We start from the raw sequence: 23,938 nt of genomic DNA, 5'->3' as shown, positions 1-23,938 counted from the left end.
TGCCCCAGGGTTACACTGCAAATTGGTGGCAGAATGGGGTTCGAACTCCGGACTTCCTGCACAGCTTCCCTCGGAATTTCATGCATCTGCACTCATCCCTACCCGCCCCCAGCTCACGTGTGCTCCCAACCACCTGGGGGGGGGGGGCTTCCCACCGTCCTTCCGTTCTGAGGCTCTGGCGCTGTCCCCCTCCCTTGGAGCTGAGCCTGTGTGGGTGCGCTGACAGCAGCTGCAGCTTTACAGGCCTGGTAGAAGACTCGCTTTTGGGCCAGCCTGATCCGCCCCACTCCAACTCCATAGTGAAATACTCTGCATTCGAGAACTGGTTACTGGGCTACGCGCAAGATGGCTGCGGCTGCCCTGGAAACGCTGGAGCCTCGCCCCCAAAACAGATAGCCATTGCGCTTGCGCAGAGTGTGGGCTTCTACCCCTTCCCAGATCATCACGTGTGAGCTTCTTGCCTACACACCTTTTCCTTGGGGAGAGGGGTCTGATGTGAAGCCCTAGGTGTTCACAAGTGCCCCTGCAGGTGCATCAGTCATACCCGCCTAACGTGGCAAACAGTTTCCATCCCCCAATTTAGCATATAATTAAAAAAACAAACGTAACAAAATCTAGGGCCAGACCCGTAGCCTCTTCTTGTCATCTGTAAAATGGGAATGGTAACATATTTCTCCTGGGATTGTTGTAAGAATGAAATGGAATAATTTCTAAAGCATTCTGCAAATCTTGAGAGCTATAGAAATGCTAGGTAGTAATAATTTTTTAAAAAGCGATTTGAATGGTCACATCTTTCCTAGCTGTTTGACCCTGGGCAAGTCACTTAACTTGACTAGCCCTTACTACTTCTGCTTCAGAACCAAAACAGTATTGATTTTAAGACTGAAGGTAATGATTTCCTTGGGGGAAGAAAAGGGATTTTGGTAGGGAGGCAGGAGTTAAATATTTTCACTTGGGCTCCACCTGCTGGCCACTGGGGCTGTTGCACGTAAGGTCTACAGGACTGGCCGCCACCGGAGGTGATGTACCCCCATCGATGACATCACTTAGCGCCGCCACAGCGTGGAAGGCTAGAGACTGCAGGGATGAAGATGGAACGGAAATCGCCTCGCCTCCCTTTGAAGTTTATTACTCCTGGGTCTCAATGTCAAAGCTGAAAGGAAATTTAAAGGGGAAATAACAGCACCTTAAATACCAATTTTGTTCAGTTACTTTCCAGCCTTACCAGACTGACTTCATTTGGGGGCTTTCTTGGGAAAGATACTGGAGTGGTTGGCCATTTCCTTCTCCAGGCACAGGATCAAGTGGACTTGTCCAGGGTCACACAGCCGGTAAGGGTCTGAGACCACAGTTGAAATCATGAAGATGCATTTTCCTGATTCCAAACTCCATCCACTTTACCACTTAGTAGCCCTGGCTAACATTTACTCCATTCTATAGATGGAGAAGGGCAGTTGGGTGTAGTGGAGAGAATGCCAGGCCTGGAGTCAGGAAGACCCACTTTCTTGAGTTCAAATCTTACCTCATATACTTACTGTGTGGGACCCTAGACAAGTCACATTACTCTGCTTGCCTCAGTTTCCTCTTGTTTAAAATGAGCTGGAGAAGGAAATGGCAAACCACTCCAGTGTCTCTGCCAAGAAAACCCCAAATTGGGCCTCGAAGAGTCAGACAGGATTGAAACGACTCAACAAGGACACAGATGGGGAAATGGAGGCTCACAAAGAAAAGTGACTTCTTTATGCGGACGTTTCTCAGACCTACTTATCCAACCCTAAACTCTTCAGTCTCTCCTGGCCTCCAGGCTGGGATTTCTCACTTCCTAATGGACATTTCCAACTCGAGAGAGATGTGTCCCAAACTCATTATCCTTCCCCTAGAACTCCCCTCTTCCAAACTTTCTTATTGTCCACGATTGCACCATCTTTCCAGCCACCCAAACTCACAACCTTCTCACCACCATCCCCACCCAATATCCAATCAGTTGCCAAATTCTTTTAATTATTATTTTGCAATATTTTTCATTTCTCCCTTTTTAAAAACTCTTACCTTTTAACTTAATATAGATAGAAGAGTGGCAAAGGCTAGGAAATTGGGGTTAAATGACTTTCCCAGGCTCACACAGCTAAGAAGTGTCTGAAGCCAGATTGCAATATTTTTCATATAATTTTCTTTCTATTCACAACAGCCACCTTCTTCATCACTTCAGCCTGCTGATTGGTTGTTCTTGCTCCAGTCCACCCTCCACTCAGTTACCAAAGGGATCCTAGGAAAGCTCAAAAAAGACTTGTGCCTCCACTCATTAAATTCCAGTTTACATAAAACCCACTATTTGGCTTGTAAAGCCCTCCATTGGCTTTTAAAGTGTTTGATAACCCAACTCTTGTCTCCTTTTCCACTCTTCTCATCTCTTACTTCCTTTCAGCTTCTCTGCCATCCAGTGACACCGGCCCCTTGCTCTTCCTCACACAAGACCCCCCCATCTCAATTCCAAGTGTTTTCACTGGCTGTGCCCCAGGACTTCTCTTTTCCTCCTCTGACTTCTTTCCGGTCTCAGCTAAAGTTCTCCCTTCTTTAAGAAGGAATGGGAAATGCTTCTTGTTCTCAGCCCCTTCCCTCTGAGGTTGTTTCCAATTCATCCTATAGGTAATTTGACCATAGTTGTTGGTATGTTGTCTCCTCTCTTAGCCTGGGAGCTTCTTGAGGGCAAGGACTTTTTTTTCCCCCTTTTCTGTGTATCTGCAGCATTTAGCACAGTGCCTGGCACATAGGAGTTTAACAAATGCTAGTGACTGATTGGAATGTTCTTTCTCTCTCTCTTTATGTCTGCCTCCTGGAATCCTTAAAATGTAATTCAAACCTATCTTCTGAAGATGATTTTTTTCATGTTATTCCTCCTCAGCTGGTGCCTTCCCTGTAAGAATACCCTCTATCTACTCTGCATATATCTTGTTTGACAAAATCTTTGCATTTAGTATTCCACAATTGACTGACCTCTTTGACAGTAGTGACTTTTTTTTTCTCCTTTGTACATTAATAGGCTCAGGCACATAGTAGGCATTAAAAAAAAAAAACCCAAACCCTTTACTTTCTATCATAGTAACAACTCTAAGACAGAAGGCTAAGGGCTAGGCAAACAGGGTTAAGTATCTTGTGCAAAGTCACAGAGCTAGGAAGTGTCTGAGGTTAGATTTGAACCCACTTCCTCCCAATTGCACCCCTGGTGACCTAACCACTGTGCCACCTAGCTGCCCCATAGTAGATGCTTAATAAAATGTTTGTTGATTCATTCCTAAGTTGGTAGTGATTATATTCAAATTCAAGTCCTCTGACTCCAATTCCAACACTTTTTACACATTACTATTTTACAGACTACAGAACTAACACTCTTCTTTTTCCTTTCAAACCCCCCCCCCAAAAAAAAAAATAGTTCCCATGCACTTAGTTTTGGATATAAACATGCTGGTCAAATCGACTTTGGCCCCTGAGCCATTTACTATATTTAAGATATCTTCCTTTTTTCTACTGCACAGATTCTTTCCTTAAAAAGTAATTTTATTGAGATATATATTTTACATTGCCTACTTTTCACACTGTCTGCTCTTCCTCTCTTAAAGAGCTATCTTCTAATAAGAGAAAAGAGAAAAATGTAGCAAAACTAACAAATATAAAAACAGTATAATATTATATGCAGTATCCCATACTCAGAACCCTTTATCTCTTGTCTTTGGGGCCAAGTTTGGTCATTTTAATCTGCTAGTTAATAGATCCAGTTTGAGTTCTTTTCTCATTGTTCTTTCCATTTTTATTCTTATAGGCATTCTATATATTGTTTTCTTGGGTCCATGTACAATTTCATAAATATTTCCATGCTTCTCTGTGCTCATCAAATTTTTTATTACAACACACATTTCATTACATTCATGATGTCACTGGCATATGCCTTATAGGTACATAAATATTACTTGTATGTTGTCTATCCCATTTGCATCTAAGCTTCTTGAAGACAAGGACTATTTTTTCCTTTTCTTCTATTCCTCAGAGCTTTGCACAGGGCCTAGTACATGATAAGCACTTAACACATCAGCAAGCATTTATTAAGCTCCTACTATGTGCCAGGCTTGTGATCAAGTGTTGGGAATACAAAGAAAAGGAAAAGAACAGTCCCTGCCCTTAAGTAGTTCCTAGTCTAATAGTGAACAAATAAATTATATATAGGATAAATTGGAGACAATCTCAGGGGAAAGACATTAGGATTAAGGAGGACTGGGAAATGCTTCTTGCAGAGGGCAGAATTTTATCGGAAACCTGAAGCAAGCAAAGGAAGCCAGGAGACAGAGGAGGAGGATGAGGGAGAGAATAGAAGTCTGCGGGACAACCTGTGAAAACACTTGGAATCAAGAGATGATGGTGCCTTGTGTGAGGAAGAGCAAAGGGGCTGGTGTCACTGGAGGTCAGAGAAGGTAAAGGGAAGTAAGGGACGAGAAGACTGGAAAAGTTGGAAGGAGCTGGGTTATAAAAGGTTTTAAAGCCACAGAGTAGATTTTATATTTGATCTTGGAAATAATCAATGCTTATTGACTGAGTGACTGACTAGCTCTAGTTAGAAAGTTGAGAGATTAAATTCTTCCAGTTTAAGGCAGGTCTTACAACTTCTCATCATTTTTTCCAATGGTGATGAATCCTTTGGTGGCAGCAACTTATTTTTATTTTTACTTATTTTTTTTTAATGTGTGGCAGCAGCCATGCAATAAATTTGGAAAGCTTGGGGTCTTTATTGGTGGGTCTAGCCCCACCCCAGTGATGTTACTGCACCTAATATTGGAATGATACTCATTGAATGGCAAAGCTTAACAGGATCTTAAATTGTGAACTGGTACAACTATTCTGGAGAACAATATGGAACTCTCCTCTGAGGGCTATAAAATTGCACATGCCCTTTGACCTGGCAATATCACTCCTAGATCTGTATCCCAAAGAGATCAAAGAAAAAGGAAAATCATCTATATGTACAAGAAATATTTACAGCAGCTTTTTTTTTCTTTTTTTTTTTTTGTGGTGGCAAAGCATTAGAAACTGAAGGGATGCCCATCCAGTGGGGGATGACTTAACAAGTGGTGGTATAGGATTGTGATGGAATACTGTTGTGTTATAAGAAATGGTCATGATGAAGGAAGGGTTCAGAGAAATCTGGGAAGACTTCTATGAACTGATTCAAAGACTTCACTTCAGAGCAGAACCAGGAGAATGCTGTTTAAAGTAATAACAATATTGTACAATGATCAAGTTTTAAAGACTTGGCAACTCTGATCAGTACAATAATTATTAATAACGCCAAAGGACTCGTGAATAAAAAGAGATCTCTCCAGAGAAAGAATTGATGAATTCTGAATGTAGGCTGAAGCATATTGTTTTTCACTTTATTTTCTTGCCTCTTAAAAAAAAAAAGAAACAAGGCTAATGAGGAAATATATTTTGCATCACATTGTCTTCTCAATGTGTGAGAGGACTAAAGTGAGGGAGAGAATTTAGAACTGAGAATTTTCTTTATTTTTTAATCTGAAAATTATTTAATTCATAAAAAACATTTTCCCATGGTTACATGATTGAAACTGAGAATTTTAAAAATGTATGTCAAAAATAATAATTAAAAAACCAGCAACCTTCTGTCTTCAATCAATAATGAGTATTGGTTCCAAGGTAGAAGAATGGCAAGGTCTAAGCAATTGGGATTATGTGATTTGCCTAGGATTACATAGCTAGAAAGTATCTAAGGCTGCATTTGAACCCAGGACCTCCTGTCTTCAGGCTTAGCTTTCTATCCATTAAGCAACCCAGCTGCCCCTAAAAAATCTATGTCTAATACACACACACACCCCCCTTAAAGATTCAGCAGGACTCATTTTTCTTCCTGGCTCCACTTTTTTTATATACATAAGGCAATTTAGCCCCAAGCATCTGAAGTGATAGCAGCAAATTAGTGGCTCTTTATAGCAGAACTGTGTCAGTCAGTCAATAAACATTTATTCAGTACCCATTATAAGCCTGGCACTATGCCAAGCTCTGGAGATGCAAAGAGAAGCAAAAGACGCCAGTGTTATTGGATGGAAGAATTTGTGGCAAGGAGTAAGATATAAGAAGACTGGAAAAATCACAGATAATTAGGTTAGGAAGGACTTTGCATGTCAAACAGGATTTTTTATTTGATCCCAGAGGTAATAGGGAGCTACTGGAGTTTATTGAGTAGAGAAGTGGCAAATCACTGTAATTTTCTTCAGTTTCATCAAATCACCTTGTGATTTTCTCTCTGGAGAGGTCTACTTTTCATCATGAGTCTTTCGGAGTTCTCAGGGATTAATGTATTGATCAGAGTTGCTAAATCTTTGAAAGTTGGTCATTGTACAATATTGCTACTACTATAAATAATGTTCCCCTAGTTTTGCTCATTACACTTTGAATCCATTAGGATGTCTTCCCAGATTTCTCTGAACCCATTCCGCTCATCATTTCCTACAGCACAGTAGTATTCCATCACACTCATACACCACAACTTGTCAAGCCATTCCCTATTTCACAGTTGTCTCTTCCGTCTCTAACATTTTGCTACCACAAAAAATTTCACGTATTTTTCAACATTAGCTGAATGTTCCAACCATGTTGGAGAACAATTTGGAACCAACCCCCAGAGGACTATAAAATTGTGTGTGTCCTTTGAACCAGTGCTGTCACTGCTACTGCTCTAAATTACTAAAATTGTCCTTAGAGATTTTTACTGATAAGTTCTGCTGTGAACATGTAGCTAATGGGTTTAGAGCAGTAGCAAGATAAACACAGAAGAGGAATTGATTACTAGTCCTTTCTTTCTTAAAGACATCTATCCTCCTCATGACTGTCAAATGAATACTCCAAAAATATAGTGACTCCAAAAACACAAGTCACTACCCACCTCTGGGAATTTCCCAATTGCCTCTGTTTGATTCCCTTCCCCTGAATTTCCAAACTTAATTCATGTTACTCCCCTTCATGTCCTCTAGGTTCCAAATTGGCCTACTTGTTGTTTACTAGGAGATAGTCACATTTTTTTTACATTTGAAAATGTTTTTTTAAATTTGATTTTTATTCTGAATTTAATGAACACTAAAAACATTTTCTATACATAGTAGAAGAGAAAAAGAAGAATCTACATAAAACACAATTATGTAAAATTTGCTTTTTTTTTTTCAAGTATATAATGCATCCAACATGTTGCTTTTGGATCTGTTCTGATAATGTGATTCCTTTTGGCTTTCTTTTCAGTGGATTAAAAAATGTTTTAATGACTTTTTTTCCCTTTTCTTTCTTTTGGGGGTGGTAGTCCTCTTTTTAGCTTTCTCTTTCTCTTCCTTTCCTTCTTCCCAAATGGATAAAAAGGCAGAAAAAAACAGCATCATAAATATTCAGTCAAATCAAATGATCACTTCGGTTAGGTCTGGAAATTCATGTCTTATTATGCGGAGTGAATCTATCACTTCTGCGTGGGAAAGCATGTAGCATGCCATTGTCTATCCTCTAGAACTGTGGCTGTAGACAATTCCATTTACCTCTTGTCCATCTCAACTCCTTGCATAGAATAGTTAACTTTCTCATTCCTGCCTTTTGAATTTCTAGCCCTTTCCACGGCTCAACTTCAGTGTTACATGCTACATGAAGTCTTTCTAGATTCCCCTAGTTGATGTTTTCCCCTATTTTTGAAAGTACTTTATGTGGAAGCATAAATATCATTTGCAGTTTCTCCAGAAATATTAGGAAATATTTTTCTCTAAAGTCCTTTACATACTCCTGGAAAAAGTACCTTGGAAAGTTGAGTGGGACAGATCTGGATGAAAGGAAAAACATCTTTCCTTGGGTGAATGGAATAAAGGTAATAAACAGAAACTTAACAAAGAGAGCCTTTCCTCTAGAGGAGAACATTACCTTTTTCTGAACTACAATACTGACTGTCTTGAGTCAGTCTCTTTCCTCTGTCCCTTAGAGGTCCACCCCATGGAATTACTCTCTTCCATTCAGTGGGAGGCACTCAAATCACCTTCTATTCAATCTGAATTCTTTTTTTTTGTTTAAACCCTTACCTTCTGTCTTGGAGTCAATACTGTGTATTGGTTCCAAGGCAGAAGAGTAAGGGCTAGGCAATGGGGGTCAAGTGACTTGCCCAGGGTCACCCAGCTGGGAAGTGTCTGAGGCCAGATTTGAACCTAGGACCACCCATCTCTAGGCCTGGCTCTCAATCCACTGAGCTACCCAGATGCCCTCAATCTGAATTCTTAGTCGTTGTTCCTTCTTCATTTTTTGAAGAGGACGAGGACCTGATATCTTGACTTGCTTTTAAGAGGATCAGTGATATCAGGGGTGATGTCTTGACTTGCTTGGGAATTGGATTTAAGTGAGGCAGAGTTGAACAGTCATCAGCCTCACTATTCCAGTCATTGAAGTTCAGTGTCAAGACAAGTCAGGATGACTGAAGATGGTCCAGGATGCAGTGAATAACCTTGGCATCTTTGATGAGTGACCTTCAAGCTCTTAAGCATTCTACATGGCCAGCTTCTGCTGCCTTCATGGCTGTTGGAACAAATTATTCTCATCAACTTCCTGTGTGCCCCTGGGCAAGTCACTTAACCCCCATTGCCTAGCCCTTTCCACTCTTCTCCCTTGGAACCAATACACAATATTGATTCTGAGATGGAAGATAAGGGTTTAAAAATAAAATTATTCTCATTTGTCCATTCTAATGGAGGAAATCTTCACTTGCTTAGGGTTGACATTCCTCAAAGTCACCAGTGGGTTTGTGGCTTCTTGGTTATTTACCCAGACAGTTTTAACAAGGTGCACATGTTACATCCTCTTGGAGCAACAGCTGAGAGCTGAGTGACAAACAGGTGGACCCCAAAGGTGGATGAGCATCCTTGAAAAGGGCTCCTGCCAGAGGTGTTGAACACCCCATATACTCTATATACATCCTATTCTCAGTGGATTCTCAGTATAGATCTGTGGGAGGAACTTCACAGATTCCTAGTGGAGAGTAATCCAAGAGGAAGGGGTTAGATGACTCAATTCTGGGATGTTAAACCAGGTTGTGTCTTCTGATATCTTTTTCCTATTTATGATTCCTATAAATGTTACCTAAAATCTTCTTGGGGCAGAGAGCCATATTGGAAGACATACTAAGTCATCGCTTTCTTCAGGCTAGACATGGCTTGGATATAGATTAATGTTAAATAAAAAGCCAAGCCAAAACAAAACTTTCTGAAGACTGATATCCATATGACAGAGTACAGTATGAGTATTCATATTTTCTTCAATAATTACTTTGTATGCATGTTGTTCCTGGCAAATAGAAGAGAGAAGTGTGGGGATTGTTTAATTTTTGTCTTTGTGTGCCCTGCACATAGCTGGTGCTTAACAAAAGCTTACTGAAATCAGTATAACAAAATCAGTACATATAACCCAAATCCTTATAGTATCTCTACTCTTGGAAAACTAAAGGCCACGAAAATGAATGCAATAATTTTTTTCTCAGAAATACCCTATACTTTAAAATAGGTGTTATTTATTTTATTTTTTTAATTTTTTAAAATTTATTTTTAACATTCTTTTCTTTTTAAATTGAGTTCCAATTCTCTCTCTCCTTCCCATCCCACCCCATCCACTGAGAATAACCATAAAACCAAAACACTCACTGAAAAGGCAAACAATATATTATAAAAGTGAAGTCATGCCAAGCTGTTAATTTTCTTTCCATAATTTTCTTGAATTACTATCATTTTTTTCCCAGTTTTTCCACTACCACTCTTAGAGCTTTCTTGAACTGTTCCAAGCATTCTTGTTAGGCTTGGGTCCAGTTATTTTCCTCTGAGACTTTTTTTATTTGTTCTTCACATTATTGTTTTTTGAGTTTGTATCTTGCTCTTCCCTGCCACCATACTAGCTTTTTATAGTTAAATTTTTTTTGGTAGTTTGCCCATTTCCCCAGCCTATTTCTTCACTATGAAAACTTGTTATACTCTTCTCAGTGGGGATGAGAAGGCACTCGAGCTTCAGGCTTTTTTGTGCTTCTGTTTTTAGAGCAAGTTCTGGGGTTCTGCAAGTTTTTGCAAGCTTCCTAGGTGTTATGATCCATGGAAAGGTGTGGCCACTGTTCTCCTGGTCTACACTGCTCCCCTGCACCCCTGAATGCTAGCTCTCCTCTTGACCCTGGAGACTATGACTAGGTCCCCTGCTTTCCTGCACCTACGAGTACTGTCTCAATATTAAGGCCAGGGCCCCTGCTCGCTTGTGACTGACCAGAAGTGTTCCTCTCCACCCTGGAACTGTGATGCAGGACTGTGTATGGACAATAGAGTTGTTCATCAGTGCCAGGAAAGGGTCCCCTGTGGTCTCTTTTCCATCTCTGGGCTGAGAGGCCAAACTGCTTAGACCCGTCCCTGGTGCTCCTGACAACCTAAGAATTCCCTAAGCTTTAAAAAAAAACCCTCTAGGACCGTCTGTCTTAGAATTGATTCTACACATCAGCTCCAAGGCAAAGGAGCAGTAAGAGCTAGGCAATGGGGGTTGAGTGACTCGCCCAGGATCATATAGCTAGGAAGTGTCTGAGAACAGATTGGAACCCAGGACTTCGCATCTCCAGGTCTGACTTCCCCATCACTTTCGATACTTCCTGCCTAATCCAGGAGCCCTTTCATCCTCAAGTCTGTTGTGCAAAGTGCCTGGTACCTAATAAATGTTTCATGAATGTTTGTTGGCTGACTAACTAATTGTTAATCCAGTTTAGAAGGAGAATTGAGAAGACTCGCTATTACATGACTAGAAGAAGTGGAGCAATTTCCAGATCTTAAGCAGGAAGTTTTTTCAGGCATTTGACAATGAAGATGGAGCAAGCCAGAACTGTCCAGTTCGTGACCCTATTGGCTTGTTAGAGGAACCCTGGAAATCCCTTTTGGGAAACGTCCTGAAATGACACCAAGAGACCTTTGTGTCTGGGTAGTCCTCCAAACTAGTTTTCATTCTCCCAGGGCAGGCCAACCTACTTTTTTCCCCCTTTTAACAATTCCATTTATTTATTTTCATTATCATGTGAAACACACTTTCATATTGGTCATTGTAAGAGCACACTCATACAGACCAAAACCACAAAATAAAACCACAAATACACTGATATCAAAGGGAGTATGTTTGATCCACCTCCTTCCAGCTCCATCAGTTCTTTTTCTGGCGTCCCTTTCAAAAACAAAAACAAAAACAGAAATAAAATACTTTTTTTTTTTTACTTCCCAAACATGTCAGCCCACTTTTGCTCTTGACTAGCTATAGGTGCCTTTATGAAGTGTATCACCTCCCCCAACTTCACTTTTTGTCCATTTCTTGAGCAGATGACTTCATAGAAAGTTACTTAAGGACCTTTCTAGCTCTAAATCTTGTGAACTTCAATAGAAGCTTTCATCCTCACCCATCCACAGAATGCCTGACCTGGGGTTAGGAAAACTTGAGTTAAAATTTGGCTTCAGACACCATGTAACCTTGGGAAAGCCACTTATTGTCAGTTTGCCTCATTTTCTTCAGCTATAAAATGAGGATAATAATAACATTTTCCTTCTAGGATTGTTGTGAGGATTAAATAAAATACTTTTAGTGCAGTGGTTATTAGCACATAGTAAGCATTGTATAAATACTATTTATCATCATTATCATCAATGCTCTACCTATCTCACAGAACTACTGGGGGAAACACTTTATTTTTTTATTTTTCTTTTAATTTTTTCTTTTAATAACATATTTCCACATAAGTTTTCTAAAGCTATATGATCCATATTCCCTCCCCCTCCCGGTTATACGTGTATTATCACACAGAACATATTTCCATATTATTCACTTTTGTAAAACCAAAACCCTAAAACATATACCCAAATAAGCCCTTCAGAATTGTCCTGGATCATTGCATTGCTGTTAGTAGCAAAGTCTCTATCACATTTGATCATTCCGTAATATTGCTATTACTGTGTGTCTTTGCATCAGTTCATGTAGTTCTTTCCAACTCTTTCTGAAATCTTCCTGTTCATCATTCCTTAGAGCACAATAGTATTCCATCCCCATCATATATCATATTTTGTTTGGTCATCCCCCAGTTGAGAGGGATTCGTTTTTCAATTCTTTGCCAACACAAAAAACGCAGCTATAAATATTTTTGTATTTCCATTTTTTTAAAAAAAATCTCTTTGGGATCCAGACCTATTAGTGATACTACTGGATCAAAGGGCATGCATTCTTTCATAACCCTTTGAGCACAATTTCAAATTTCCCTACAGAATGGTTGGATCAAGCTCACAACTCCACCAGCAATGCATTAGTGTCCCAATTTTGCCACATTTCCTCCAACATTTATTGTTTCCTTTACTGTTATGTTGACCAGTCTGATAGATGAGGTGAGGTGGTATCTCAGGATTGTTTTAATTTGCATTTCTCTAATCAAGGGATTTAGAACATTTTTTCATATGATTAATGATAGCTTTGATTTCTTCATCTGAAAACTGCCTATTCACATTCTTTGATCATTTATCAATTGGGCAATGACTTGGATTCTTATAAATTTGACTTTGTTCTTTACATATTTCAGAAATGAAACATTTATCAGAGAAATTTGTTATAAAATTTTTTTCCCACTTTGTTGTTTCCTTTATAATCTTGGTTGCATTATTTTGTTTGTACAAAAACTTTTAAATTTAATCAAAATTACTCATTTTATATCTTATAATGTTCTCTAACTCTTATTTGGTCATAAATTCTTCCCTTCTCCATAGATCTGACAGGTAAACTATTTTATGTTCCCCTGATTTACTTATAATATCATTCTTTATGTCTAAATCACATTCTCATTTTGAATTTATCTTGGTATAGGATGTGAGATGTTGATCTAAACTTAATTTTTCCCATACTGTTTTCCAATTTTCCCAGCAACTTTTGTTAAATAAGTGAGTTCTTATCCCAAGAGCTGGGATCTTAGGTTTATTAAACACTGTCTTGCTGAGGTCATTTCCGCCTAGCCTATTCCATTGATCCACCATTCTATTTCTTAGCCAGTACTAGATTGTTTTGATGATTACTGCTTTGGGGAAAGCACTTTAAACCATAAAGCCCTATGGAAATATGAGCTATAATTACTGATTTGATAACATTTTAAAACCAACTGAGTATTTTAATATGCATCTTTTGAGGCCACTAATTACTTGGTTATTGACTCCATCTCAGAGATGCACTGCATCCCAACAGCCACTGCCCTGGATCTCAAATTTCAGTTCCACTACCCCACAATCTCAATACTTTCTAGTCACCCCTCTTTTCCAAGTCAACATGGCTTTAATTAATTTAATCATCAGCCTTGGTCCCAAATAACTTTTGGTCCTTTTCAAGAAATGAAATTTATCCTTAAAGGATGAAGATTTACCTTTACAGCAGACAATAAAAAGATTGACAGTGGGGCAGGTAGGTGACTCAGTGGATTGAGAACTAGAGCTAGGTCTAGAAATGGGAGATCCTGGGTTCAAATCTGGACTCAGACGCTTCATAGTTATGTGACCCTGGGCAAATTACTTAATCCCCATTGCCTAGCCCTTCTGTCTTAGAACTAATACTTAATATTGATACTAAGACAGAAGGTAAGAGTTAAAAAAAAAAGATTATGACATAGATTTTAAGGGTAATTCTCAAAAAAGGAGTCCAAAAATGTTTTGAGCAATGACATCATTGGGATAGAATCATATCACATTCCCACTCTCATCTTGCAAGGCCTGTTGGTGTGTATTTATTTTAGGAATTTCTGAATTTAGTTATTTCAGATAAGAAAAAGAGAAAAACTCTTTAGAAGACAATGACTGCTCAGTGCCCAAACATGCCTCTCCTTGTCTCTGTATGTCTCCCAACTAAGAGTTATCCTTCATCATCCTTTAGTTGCAGCTCCTTTCTCTTGGAGAACTTTGCTAATGATAAATTCTAATATGTACAGAAGAACTCTCTGTGGACTCTGAGGGCAGATTAGGGGCCACTAAGGGGTCAAGGAGTCCAAGAGGCAGCAGTTGCTCTCCTAGTTTATGTAGGAACTTTCAAATTCTCTGGTCTCTCACTCCCATTTCAAGCCAAGTAATGTGTTTATTGCCTCTCCTTTAAAAAGAGACGAATTTAGTTTTGAGACATCATAAAAAGCCCTAGTTTACTCTCATTGGGTAGATAGGTAGTTAGAAAGACAGTTAGAAAAGCATTTACTAAGAGCCTAGCAGGTACTAGATAGCATTCATGAGGCACTTTTAAAGAGTTATTGTATTGAATTACATTGAATTACTTTGAAGAGATCAGTAGGTATCTGGATGTATAAGCACTGGTATGTTTATTAAAAAATAAGTTCCAATCACTAGGTCTTTATTCAGATATTTATCATACCTTTCCTCATCCTCTTAGCCTCATATTTCACTGAACAAATTGGAGCCATCCATAACTAGCTCTCTTCCCTACTACCAATCACCTCAGTATTATTCTTCCATTTTCTCCTATGCTTTGGTATCAGAGGAAAAGGTGGAGATGCATATACCCATATTCCTCACCCTTGCCCACATCTACAGTGCAATATAAACTCCTTGAGGGTCAAGGACTGTCTGATGTTAGTATCTTTTTCCCCAGGGTTGAACAAAGTGCCTGGCACATAGTGGGTGCTTAAGAAATGTGTGTGTGTGTGTATGTGTGTGTGTGCACATATATTTTTAAAAATAATAACCTGACCTTCTCTTGGCCAACACCACTCCTCTCTTCTTGTGTCCATGATCCCATTTCCTCCAGTCTTCCCTGGTAGATATTCCCATCGACCATTCCCTTTCTCAGTCCTGCTCTTATTGCTCCCCTACTCTACTGGTTAATACCTTGATCCCCCCCAGACGTGACCACATCTCTAAAAAGGACAATAAGTATTTAGATATATAAAAACCCCAAACCTCCCTTCTCTTGAATATCCCATCCATTCAAGCTATCATCCAATTGTATATTGCTTCCCTTTCCCAGTCAAACTCCTGTGAAAAAGCTGTCTACACATTCATTCATTCATTCAATCAACAAGCACAGGCCACAATGTGCCTGGCACTATACCAGGCACCAGAATGAAAGTCATGGCCCTTTGGGAGTTTACATACTTATTGCCTCTATATTCTTATGTCACCCTGACTTCTTAACTCCTTGCAATCTAGTTTCCATCCCCACCATTAGGCTAAAATTGCTTTTTCAAGATCATTAAAGATTTCTTTATTTCCAAATTCAGTGGCTCTTCCTCAGACCTCATCCTTCATGACCTTTCTGCAGAACTGGCCACTTTTTCTAGATTCTTTTTCCTCTCCAGGTTTTTGTGACATTTTCTTGGTTCTTTTTTTTTTTTTCATTTTGTTTGAACAATCCTCATTAGCCTTCTCTGCTGTGTCATCATCCATATTGTGCACCCTATATGTAGGTTGCACTTTTCTTATTCTACATAGTCCTTCTTGGTGATCTCATCCATTCCCATTGAATTCAGTTAGTATCTTCATGCAGTTGCCTGCAAAAACTATTACCTAGCCCTCATTGCTTTCCTGAGCCTCAGTTCATTATTTTGGGCTGTATGTCTTATGGCTATCTCATATTCCACATCTAAAACAGGACTCAATATTGTTCTCCCTAAATTCATCCCTTCTGAATTTCATATTTTTATTTAGGGCATCATCATTCTTCCAGTTACCCAGGAAGTCACGTCCATGATTCTGCATCCATGAGAGCCTGACTCACTGTAGAAGAATATATATCCTTGGTCAACCCTTTCTAGTACTAGAAGAAGCTCTCCTCTGTCAAAAGAAGAGTTGCAAACTATAAACACAATATAAAAGTCTTCCCCAAAAAGATATAGAGGAAATATAAATCAACTTATCCTTAGTAGATTGGCAAAGATAAAAAGTATAGCAGAGTTTGGAGAAATTGTATAAAGACAAAGACACTAAAGTATTCTTGATAGAATTGATGGATTTATCTAACCATCTTGGAAAACAATTTGGAATTATTGCAAAGAAAATGATTAAAATGTCCATATCCTTTGACCAGAGATTCCAATTCATGGCATATAGGATAAAGGAGTTAAAGAAAAAAAGAAATACCTCATATAGAGCAAAATATTTACAGAAGCATTTTTTTCTAGCAGTAAGGAACTAGAAACAAAGTATATGTCCATTAATCAAGGGATAGCTAAACGAGTTGTGGTGGATTAATGAATGGAATTTTAAAAAATAAAAATGTTGGATATGACAAATGCAGAAAAATGTGGACTGATATGAACTGATATGAAGCGAAGTCAGCAGAAACAGAAGAACAATATACACAATGACCACAATCATGGCAATGAAAAAAGAATAATAGTGGTAAAGGGTAAATTTTAGGGTTGAGACTGAATATATTATTTAGTGGTCACCAGGGATTGAAATTCTAAATCCCAATGAAATACTCAAGTCAGAATAGAATTTTATCATGGTTTATTTACAATAGGAGGAAGAAATTAAGAAAGAGAAAGAGGGAAAAGGGTAAAGATCTACTCTGGTCTGGCCTGAGCCAGGGAGAGTTCAGAGGCCTCAACCAAGGGAACCTTCCCAGAAGATTAAATCTAGCCTCCTCCAAGATGAGGGGCCTCCTTGGAGGCTGGAACCTTCAGAAGGGTCAAGGGAAAGGGGAGTCTGCTTTATCACTCAACATGTGACCGTTCAGGGAAGCAGTCTCACCTAGAACCACACTTCAGAACTACTCGCAGTCAACTCCATCACCAAAGTCCAACAAAGCTGCAAAGGACACCAAAAACTCTCACAGGAAGTGACATGAAATATAAAGGCAGTTCTTTACATCACTTCCTGTGTCTCACATGTCCCAGTGGTGGCTTAAACTTGGCTTAGGACAGCCCAGGGGGTCAGTCATTTGTTTCTGATTTGTCACTTGCTAGCACACGCAGGTCACAGACCATCCTCTCCTACAGTTAATCCTTAAGTGGGGGTGTATACATTTCTGGTTGCTAGAATTCTGAAAACTAAACAGGGTGGAGTAAATCTAAAATTCACAATAGCCACAAAACAATCAAAATTGAATGCTATGAAATTGTAATGTCCAAACTTGGTCCCAAAGGAGAGATATTAGAAGGCACCTCTATTTCTTTGCAAGTGCTAGAGACTGTGGATATGGAACACTGAATATAATGTCAGCCTTTTTTTCTATTTGGTTGGCTTTGCTGGGTTGTTTTCTCTTCTCCTTTTTGTGCTTTACCACATTAAAACAAAACAGGGAATGGTTTTTGGTAAAGAAGAAGAAGGACACATTGGGGAATTCAGGTTATATAAAAATAAAATATAAATAAAATATTTTTTCAAAAAGGTTAAGTGTAAAAATTATTTTAAAAATATACCTATTTTCAGGCAACTGAGTGGCTCAGTGGATAAAGAACCAGATCTGGATATGGGAGGACCTAGATTCAAATCTGGCGATATACTTCCTATATGTGTGACCTTGGGCAAGTAACTTAATTCCAATTGCCTAGCCCTTACCACTCTTCAGTATTTATACTAATACTTAGTGCCAATTCTATGTCAGAAGGTAAGGATTTTTAAAAAACCTATATAAATGCACACATACATATATATATACATACATACAGAGACACATATTATAGAATTTTGCTGGAAACTGTTACAAGGGAATCACTTTAAAAGACTGATATATATTAATTTAAGGTCGCCAAGGAATCAGCTATGTAATTCCTAAATGAAAACTCAAGTCAGCCATCAGCCTTTTTTGGAGTTTAATTACAATAGGAGCAAGAAAGGAATTAGAGATATATATAGAGAGAGAAAGGGGAGAGAAGGGAATAGGGCTTAAATACCCCTTCTGTTTAGGCTGGGCCAAAAGGCCCAAGCCCTTAGATAGCTGGGGCAAAGAAAAGAGATCAGTCCCTTTCACTCACGTGTCCAAAATGGAGAAACAGTCTCAGAGGCCCCCACCTTCAGCTTCCTTCAGAGCAAGCTTCCTCAGAGCCCAGGAACCACACCGCTCCAAAACTCAATCCTCTCTCTCGAGTCTCCAGACCCTCCTATCTTTAAGGACACCATCCAAGTTTCCTCCCCTCAGTCCTCACATCTACCAATCACTCTTCATCAATTTCCCTGTCAATGGAGTCTCTCGCTTAACCCAGGACCGCCCAGAGGTTTCTGGCTTTTGCACATGTCTGTTGAAGGTCATATTTTTCAAATGATTAAATCTTTACTCCTTTGTTCCAGCCCTTTCTAAATCCTGTTAACTTGAGTATGGTAGAGATTGGAATAATTAAATTTTGATCTAGGCTGCAGCCCTTACTCAATCTTATTAGGACTGAATAGGGTGGAGTATCTCCATTGTATCAATTCTAAAATCAATCAAGACTCAAAGAAATTCCTGTTCTATGCTCAAGCATAGGTCAAAGTCCTTTCCATTGTTCAGCAAAGGGTTTCTGTCCTAAAGTAATCTTAAGAAGGGAAGAGAAGGAACCTCCCATGCCAATGGAGTTCCCATTCCAATAGACTATCAGTAAGAAATTTTCCAAGTATGAAATATCCCAATGGTGAAATTTTCAACAATTATAAGTCTAAGGAAATTTGAGGTTTACAAAACCAGTCAAGCTTACTATCCTGGTTAGCAGATTACATTTTCTTCATTTGTTCTTTTTTGATCCTGACCTATCTTTTCTGTTCTTTATAAGCCTATCTTTTTTCTTTGAAAAATTTTGATATCTTTTGTTTTTATATCATTCATTTCACAATATATTCCTCCCCTTATCCATCTCAGAGAACCGCAATGAATAAAAAAGAAAGAAAAATGTAGTTCAGGAAACCTAACAAACATCAAACAAATCTAACATTATATTCAGTTTCACACATCCATAGTCCCTCACTTTCGCAAAGAAGGGAGAGAGGTGTCTTCTCAAATCTTTCCTTTGGATTTGAACTTGGGCCATGTAATGACACAGCATTCAGTTACATTTTAATTGTTGTTCTGTCAACTTTGTAAATTAAATTTTTTTTCTCTTCTTCCCTTTATGTTAGTTGAAATATTTCCTCAGGATTCTCTATATTCTGCACATTCATCATTTCTTTTGGTGCAGTAATTTTCCATTCATATGCTAAAATTTGTTTTAAACATTCCCCAACTAATGATCTTTGTTTCCAGTTGCAGATGAGGCCTTTCTTTTAACCTTTGACCACCTTATCTTATAAAGACTATTGATAACAACTGTGCAGTGAGAGCTGCCAGTTCTTCCAGTATCCTAGGCTGTAGGCCATATGGATCTGGAAGCTGGAACTCATCAAGGAAAATATCTAAGTGTTTTCTTGTTATCTCCAAATTTATCTTTAGTATTCACTTCCTTTGAGTCATTTTGTCTCTTCTTTCTAGTACAAAGTTCAGTTTTATTTGCAGATAAAACAAAAGCAAAGAAAGAGCTAGGCAGACTTGTTTCTTCTTCATTTTCAGTGACCATTGCTTCATCCACCAGGATTTTTATGTAGATCAGAGCTCATCAGTCTATATGGTATTTGGCCCACCATTGAAGAGCAAATGCTCTCTAAATGGGTGGATATATGGATAAAAGATAAAAAAAAAAGACTTTCCATACATTATCTTTTTAACCTAATGAAGTTTACTGAAGAATATTACTTATAGTGGGTATTTTGATTGAAGAATTGAGAATTGATGTGATAACGTCTGCAGTATTCTTTCAGGGACTTTTCCCCTCCAAGTATTTCTAGAAACAAGAACATGCCTTTGTCTAAGCTTTGTTTAAGATCAAGTCTCATGTTAACTTCTTCAACCACAAGTGTCAGGATTTCTAGCTGAGTTCATGAGATTATAGGATCACCAATGGAAGGCATTTAAGAGGTCATTGATTCTGACCCGCCATTTTAGATATGAGGAAGTAGAGAGGTTGAATGATTTTCCCGGGCTCCCACAGCCAGTATGTGTCTGAGGCAGGATTTGAAAACAGGTTCCCTTCATTTCTAGTCTAACACTTTATCCACTCAGTAGATTTTGCTTCCTCTCAACAAAAATATAACAATGCAAAATGGCTTTCCAGCTTTTCCCTTCTATACAGAAAAAGTCCTATCTCTGTTTGGTTAATGATGCTTCAGTTATTGTCTCCTAAGCAAAACAAGTCTAATTTTGCTTCCTCTTGATAAACTTTCAAATACTTGATAACTCATGTTGGATTTATTATTGAACATTTTATTTCTATTTATTTGAATTGATTTATGCTTTCATAACTCCTGGGATAATGAATTTCATATATTTATTGTTCATCTTGAAATGTATCATGCAGAAGAAATTTGAAGTAAAGGAGAGACTTATGAAGTAGAAATATATTCCTCCATTCATTTATTCTTTGATATTTATTGAATGCCTCCTATGTACAAGAGACTATGGTAATGAGGTTATAGCTCAGCTTTTAGTTAATGCTTACTATGTGCCAGGTACTGGGCAAAGCAGGGAGAAAATATAAGTACAAAGAAAACGAAAGTCTCTTCATTCAAGTCCATGTAAAGCAAGAGAGAGGGAGGATGGGAGGGGAAAGATACTTGTGTGGAGATGAGGTAGAAAAATCTGGTCAGGAGAAAAGTGAGCTTGGCTGGCTCAAGTACAAGTCATCTAAAAAGAGGTTCCTGGGAAGAATTCATCAATCTGAGGAGGTGGCCACATGGATGAAGGCATCTCTAGGGTGAGGAGTCTATTTGGGGGCAGGTGGAAAAGTCCAGCGAGTCAGGCAGAGAGCTGAGAGAGAAGTGGGATAAATATGAAGAAGAATGAGACACATTCCTTATCTTCAAGGTAATAATATATTAGGGGATGTAAAAAATCAATATAGTAAAAATATGCTACAATACTTAAAACATTTATTATTAACTTAGTGCCAAATTCCTAATGTAATGATTTATATCAAAATAAAGGAATTTCAATGCACAAAATGTCATATTTTTTCCAGTGATTCTCTTGAAGTTTATTACTATTCATTATTCCTTTCATATGGACACAGTGTGTTCCTAGTCTTTAGGTTCTGCTTTTTCAATTAGCACTATTTCTTAAAGTTCTTTCACAATTTCTTTATATTTCTCATACTTGCACATCTTGTCTGCATTTTGAATTCTACAACATTAATAGACCACAATTGGTTTAACTTTTCTCCTGCTGTGGAACATAAAGGCTACTTCCAGTTAATAGCTATTACAGATAATAATGCTATGATATCACATGTATAATCTGAATCAAATTACTGTCTCAGGGAGGGAAGAGAGGAGAGAGAGGATTTGGAACTCAAAATTTTAGAAAACTAATGTTAAAAATTATTTTTACTGTGGGAGTAGAAACACAGAAGAAAAACAACTGCATGATCACATGGGTCGATGGGGGAGATGTAGACTCTAAACAATCACTCTAGTGCAAATATTAAAAATATGGAAATAGTTCTAGGTCAATGACAGATGTAAAGCCCAGTGGAATTGTGCGTCGGCTATGGGAGGGGGATGGGAGGAGGGGAGGGAAAGAACATGAATCATGTAACCATGGAAAAATATTTTTAATTAATTAATTAAATAAAGTTTTTCAATTAAAAATTGTTTTTATATGTAATTGGAAATTTTTTTTTAAGTTGGAAAAAATCACTTTAAAAAAGTGATACCATAAAAATATTGGAATGGAGAGCTTTTTTGTTTGTTTTTGATAACATATCTGAGTATAGGCTAGATGATGGAATCATCTGGTCACAAGTCATTGCTACTTTTGAACTTTTTGTGAAAACCATCATATTGCTTTCGAAAAAGATTCTACTCCTTTTCAATTTCCATGGCAATGAAAGAGTATACTTGTTTTTCCAAAAGTGATGCAGTTCAGTTAGATCAGGTCCATTCATAAGGGATGAAAGGATATGCAGATAGAGACATCTTAGGGATTGATGAATATCCCAATGTAGACCTTATTCCAAAAGAATTCTACTGACCCTGTGCTTCATCTTATCTGATTACCCAAGGTTGGTGTATTTACAAATGGTTCCAGTTTTTGGTGCCAACCCTATTTCAGCCCTCTAACAATAGTTAGATCCATTTGGTTTCCTGGAAAGGGCCTGAGCGATTTCCTCAACTCCCTTGAAGTTTGTTATCATCTTAATGTAGATCCATATAGCCAGCCCTATTCTACTGAGCTCCATGCCCAAGCTATATATCCAACCAATTGCTAAGTCTTGTTTTTCTCATTTTTACAATCTGTTTCTCATTAAATAAAATTGTAAAGCACTCCACATTGTCAGGCACATAGTAGACACTTAATAAATACTTATCCTTTTCTCCTTTTTTTCATCTTCATCTATCCCCTTCATTCTACTCATGCTACTACCCTAGTTTAGGCTCTTAAAAGCCCTCACTTGGAGGCAGCTGTGGCTCAGTGCTTAAAAGCAATGGACTAGAGTCAGGACAACCCAAGTTCACATCCAGCCTCAGGCATTCCTAGCTGTTTGACCCTGGGCAAGTCACTTAACTCTGATTGCTTGATGAAAGAATCCACTGGATCTATTGGAAAAGGAAATGGCAAACCAAGCCAGTATCCTTCCCAAGAAAATCTCATGGATAAGCTATGGTCCATGGGGTCATGAAGAGTTGGACATCACTGAAAAACACCAAGCCCTCACTTTTTCAATAGTCATCTAGTTGGCCTCCCTGTTTTAAGTCTCTCCCTGCTCCATCCATCCTTTACTCATCTACCAAAGTGATTTTCCCAAGATAAAAAAGTCTGACCATGTCATTCCCCAACTTGATAAATTCCAATGTCTCTTTTTGTCTCCAGGATCAAATATAAAATCTTTTGGACGATTTCAGGAAGAACTGGAAAGACCTACATGAACTGATGCAGAGAAAGAACCAGGAGAACATTGCACACAGTAACTGAAATATTGTGAACGATCAAATATGATAGACTTTGCTACTAACAACAATATGATGATCCAGGACAATTCTGAGGACTTATGCAAAAGAACACCATCCATCTCCAGAGAAAGAACTGTTGGAGTAGAAATGCAGATGAAAACATGATTTATCACTTGTTTATTTGAGTATATATTTGGGGGCTTTGGTTCTATAAGAGTATTTGCTTATAAAAATGAATGATATGGAAATATGTTTTGCATGATAATACATATATAACCCAGAAAAAATAAAAATAAAATAAAATCCTTTGTCTGATTTTTAAATCTCTTCATAGATTGTCCCTAAACTAATCTTTCCAACTTTATGATGTATTACATCTTTCATCACTATCCAGCCAAACTCACTTTCTTATTGTTCCCCTTTCTAGGTCTTTTCAGTGGCTATTCCCCATGGTTGGGATGCACTCTTCTTCACTTCTACCCCTTAGAATTCTTTTATTTTCTCCAAAACTATTCGAGTAGCAAGGTGATTTCAGAAAAACCTGGAAAGACTTACATGAACTGATGCAAAGTGAAGAAGAGCAGAACCAGAAGAATATTGTACACAGAGACAGCAATATTTTTTTGAGGAAAATTATGAATGATATGGGGGGCAGCTGGGTGGCTCAGTGGATTGAGAGTCAGGCCTAGAGAGAAGAGGTCCTGGGTTCAAATTTGACCTCAGACACTTCCTGGCTCTGTGACCTGGGCAAGTCACTTAACCCCCATTGCCTAGTCCTTACCACTCTTCTGCCTTGGAACCAATACATAGTATTGATACCAAGATGGAAGGTGACGATTTAAAAAATAAAACAATTAAATGAAATGTCAAATTATTTTTGCATGCAATTGGGGAAAATAAAATATTAGAAACAAAAATAAATACTGTTCTTGTGACCA

General features: G+C 38.3%; 1 protein-coding gene across 1 annotated transcript in view; it reads left to right on the top strand.

The window, feature by feature from the left end:
• The window catches only part of YTHDF2 (YTH N6-methyladenosine RNA binding protein F2), a 77,550-nt gene extending 54,223 nt beyond the window's left edge, over positions 1-23,327 (top strand). The window contains exon 5 of the mRNA XM_056795417.1: positions 22,921-23,327. Within this exon, the coding sequence (XP_056651395.1) occupies positions 22,921-22,932 (12 nt within the window). The 3' untranslated portion in view covers positions 22,933-23,327. The remainder of the gene's footprint in view (positions 1-22,920) is intronic.
• The last annotated feature ends 611 nt before the right edge of the window (positions 23,328-23,938 follow it).

Source organism: Monodelphis domestica, chromosome 4 (genome assembly GCF_027887165.1).
Source record: "Monodelphis domestica isolate mMonDom1 chromosome 4, mMonDom1.pri, whole genome shotgun sequence".
In the NCBI taxonomy this organism is placed as follows: Eukaryota; Metazoa; Chordata; class Mammalia; order Didelphimorphia; family Didelphidae; genus Monodelphis; species Monodelphis domestica.
Note: the sequence above shows the minus strand (reverse complement) of the source record. Positions and strands in the feature narration are given on the sequence as shown.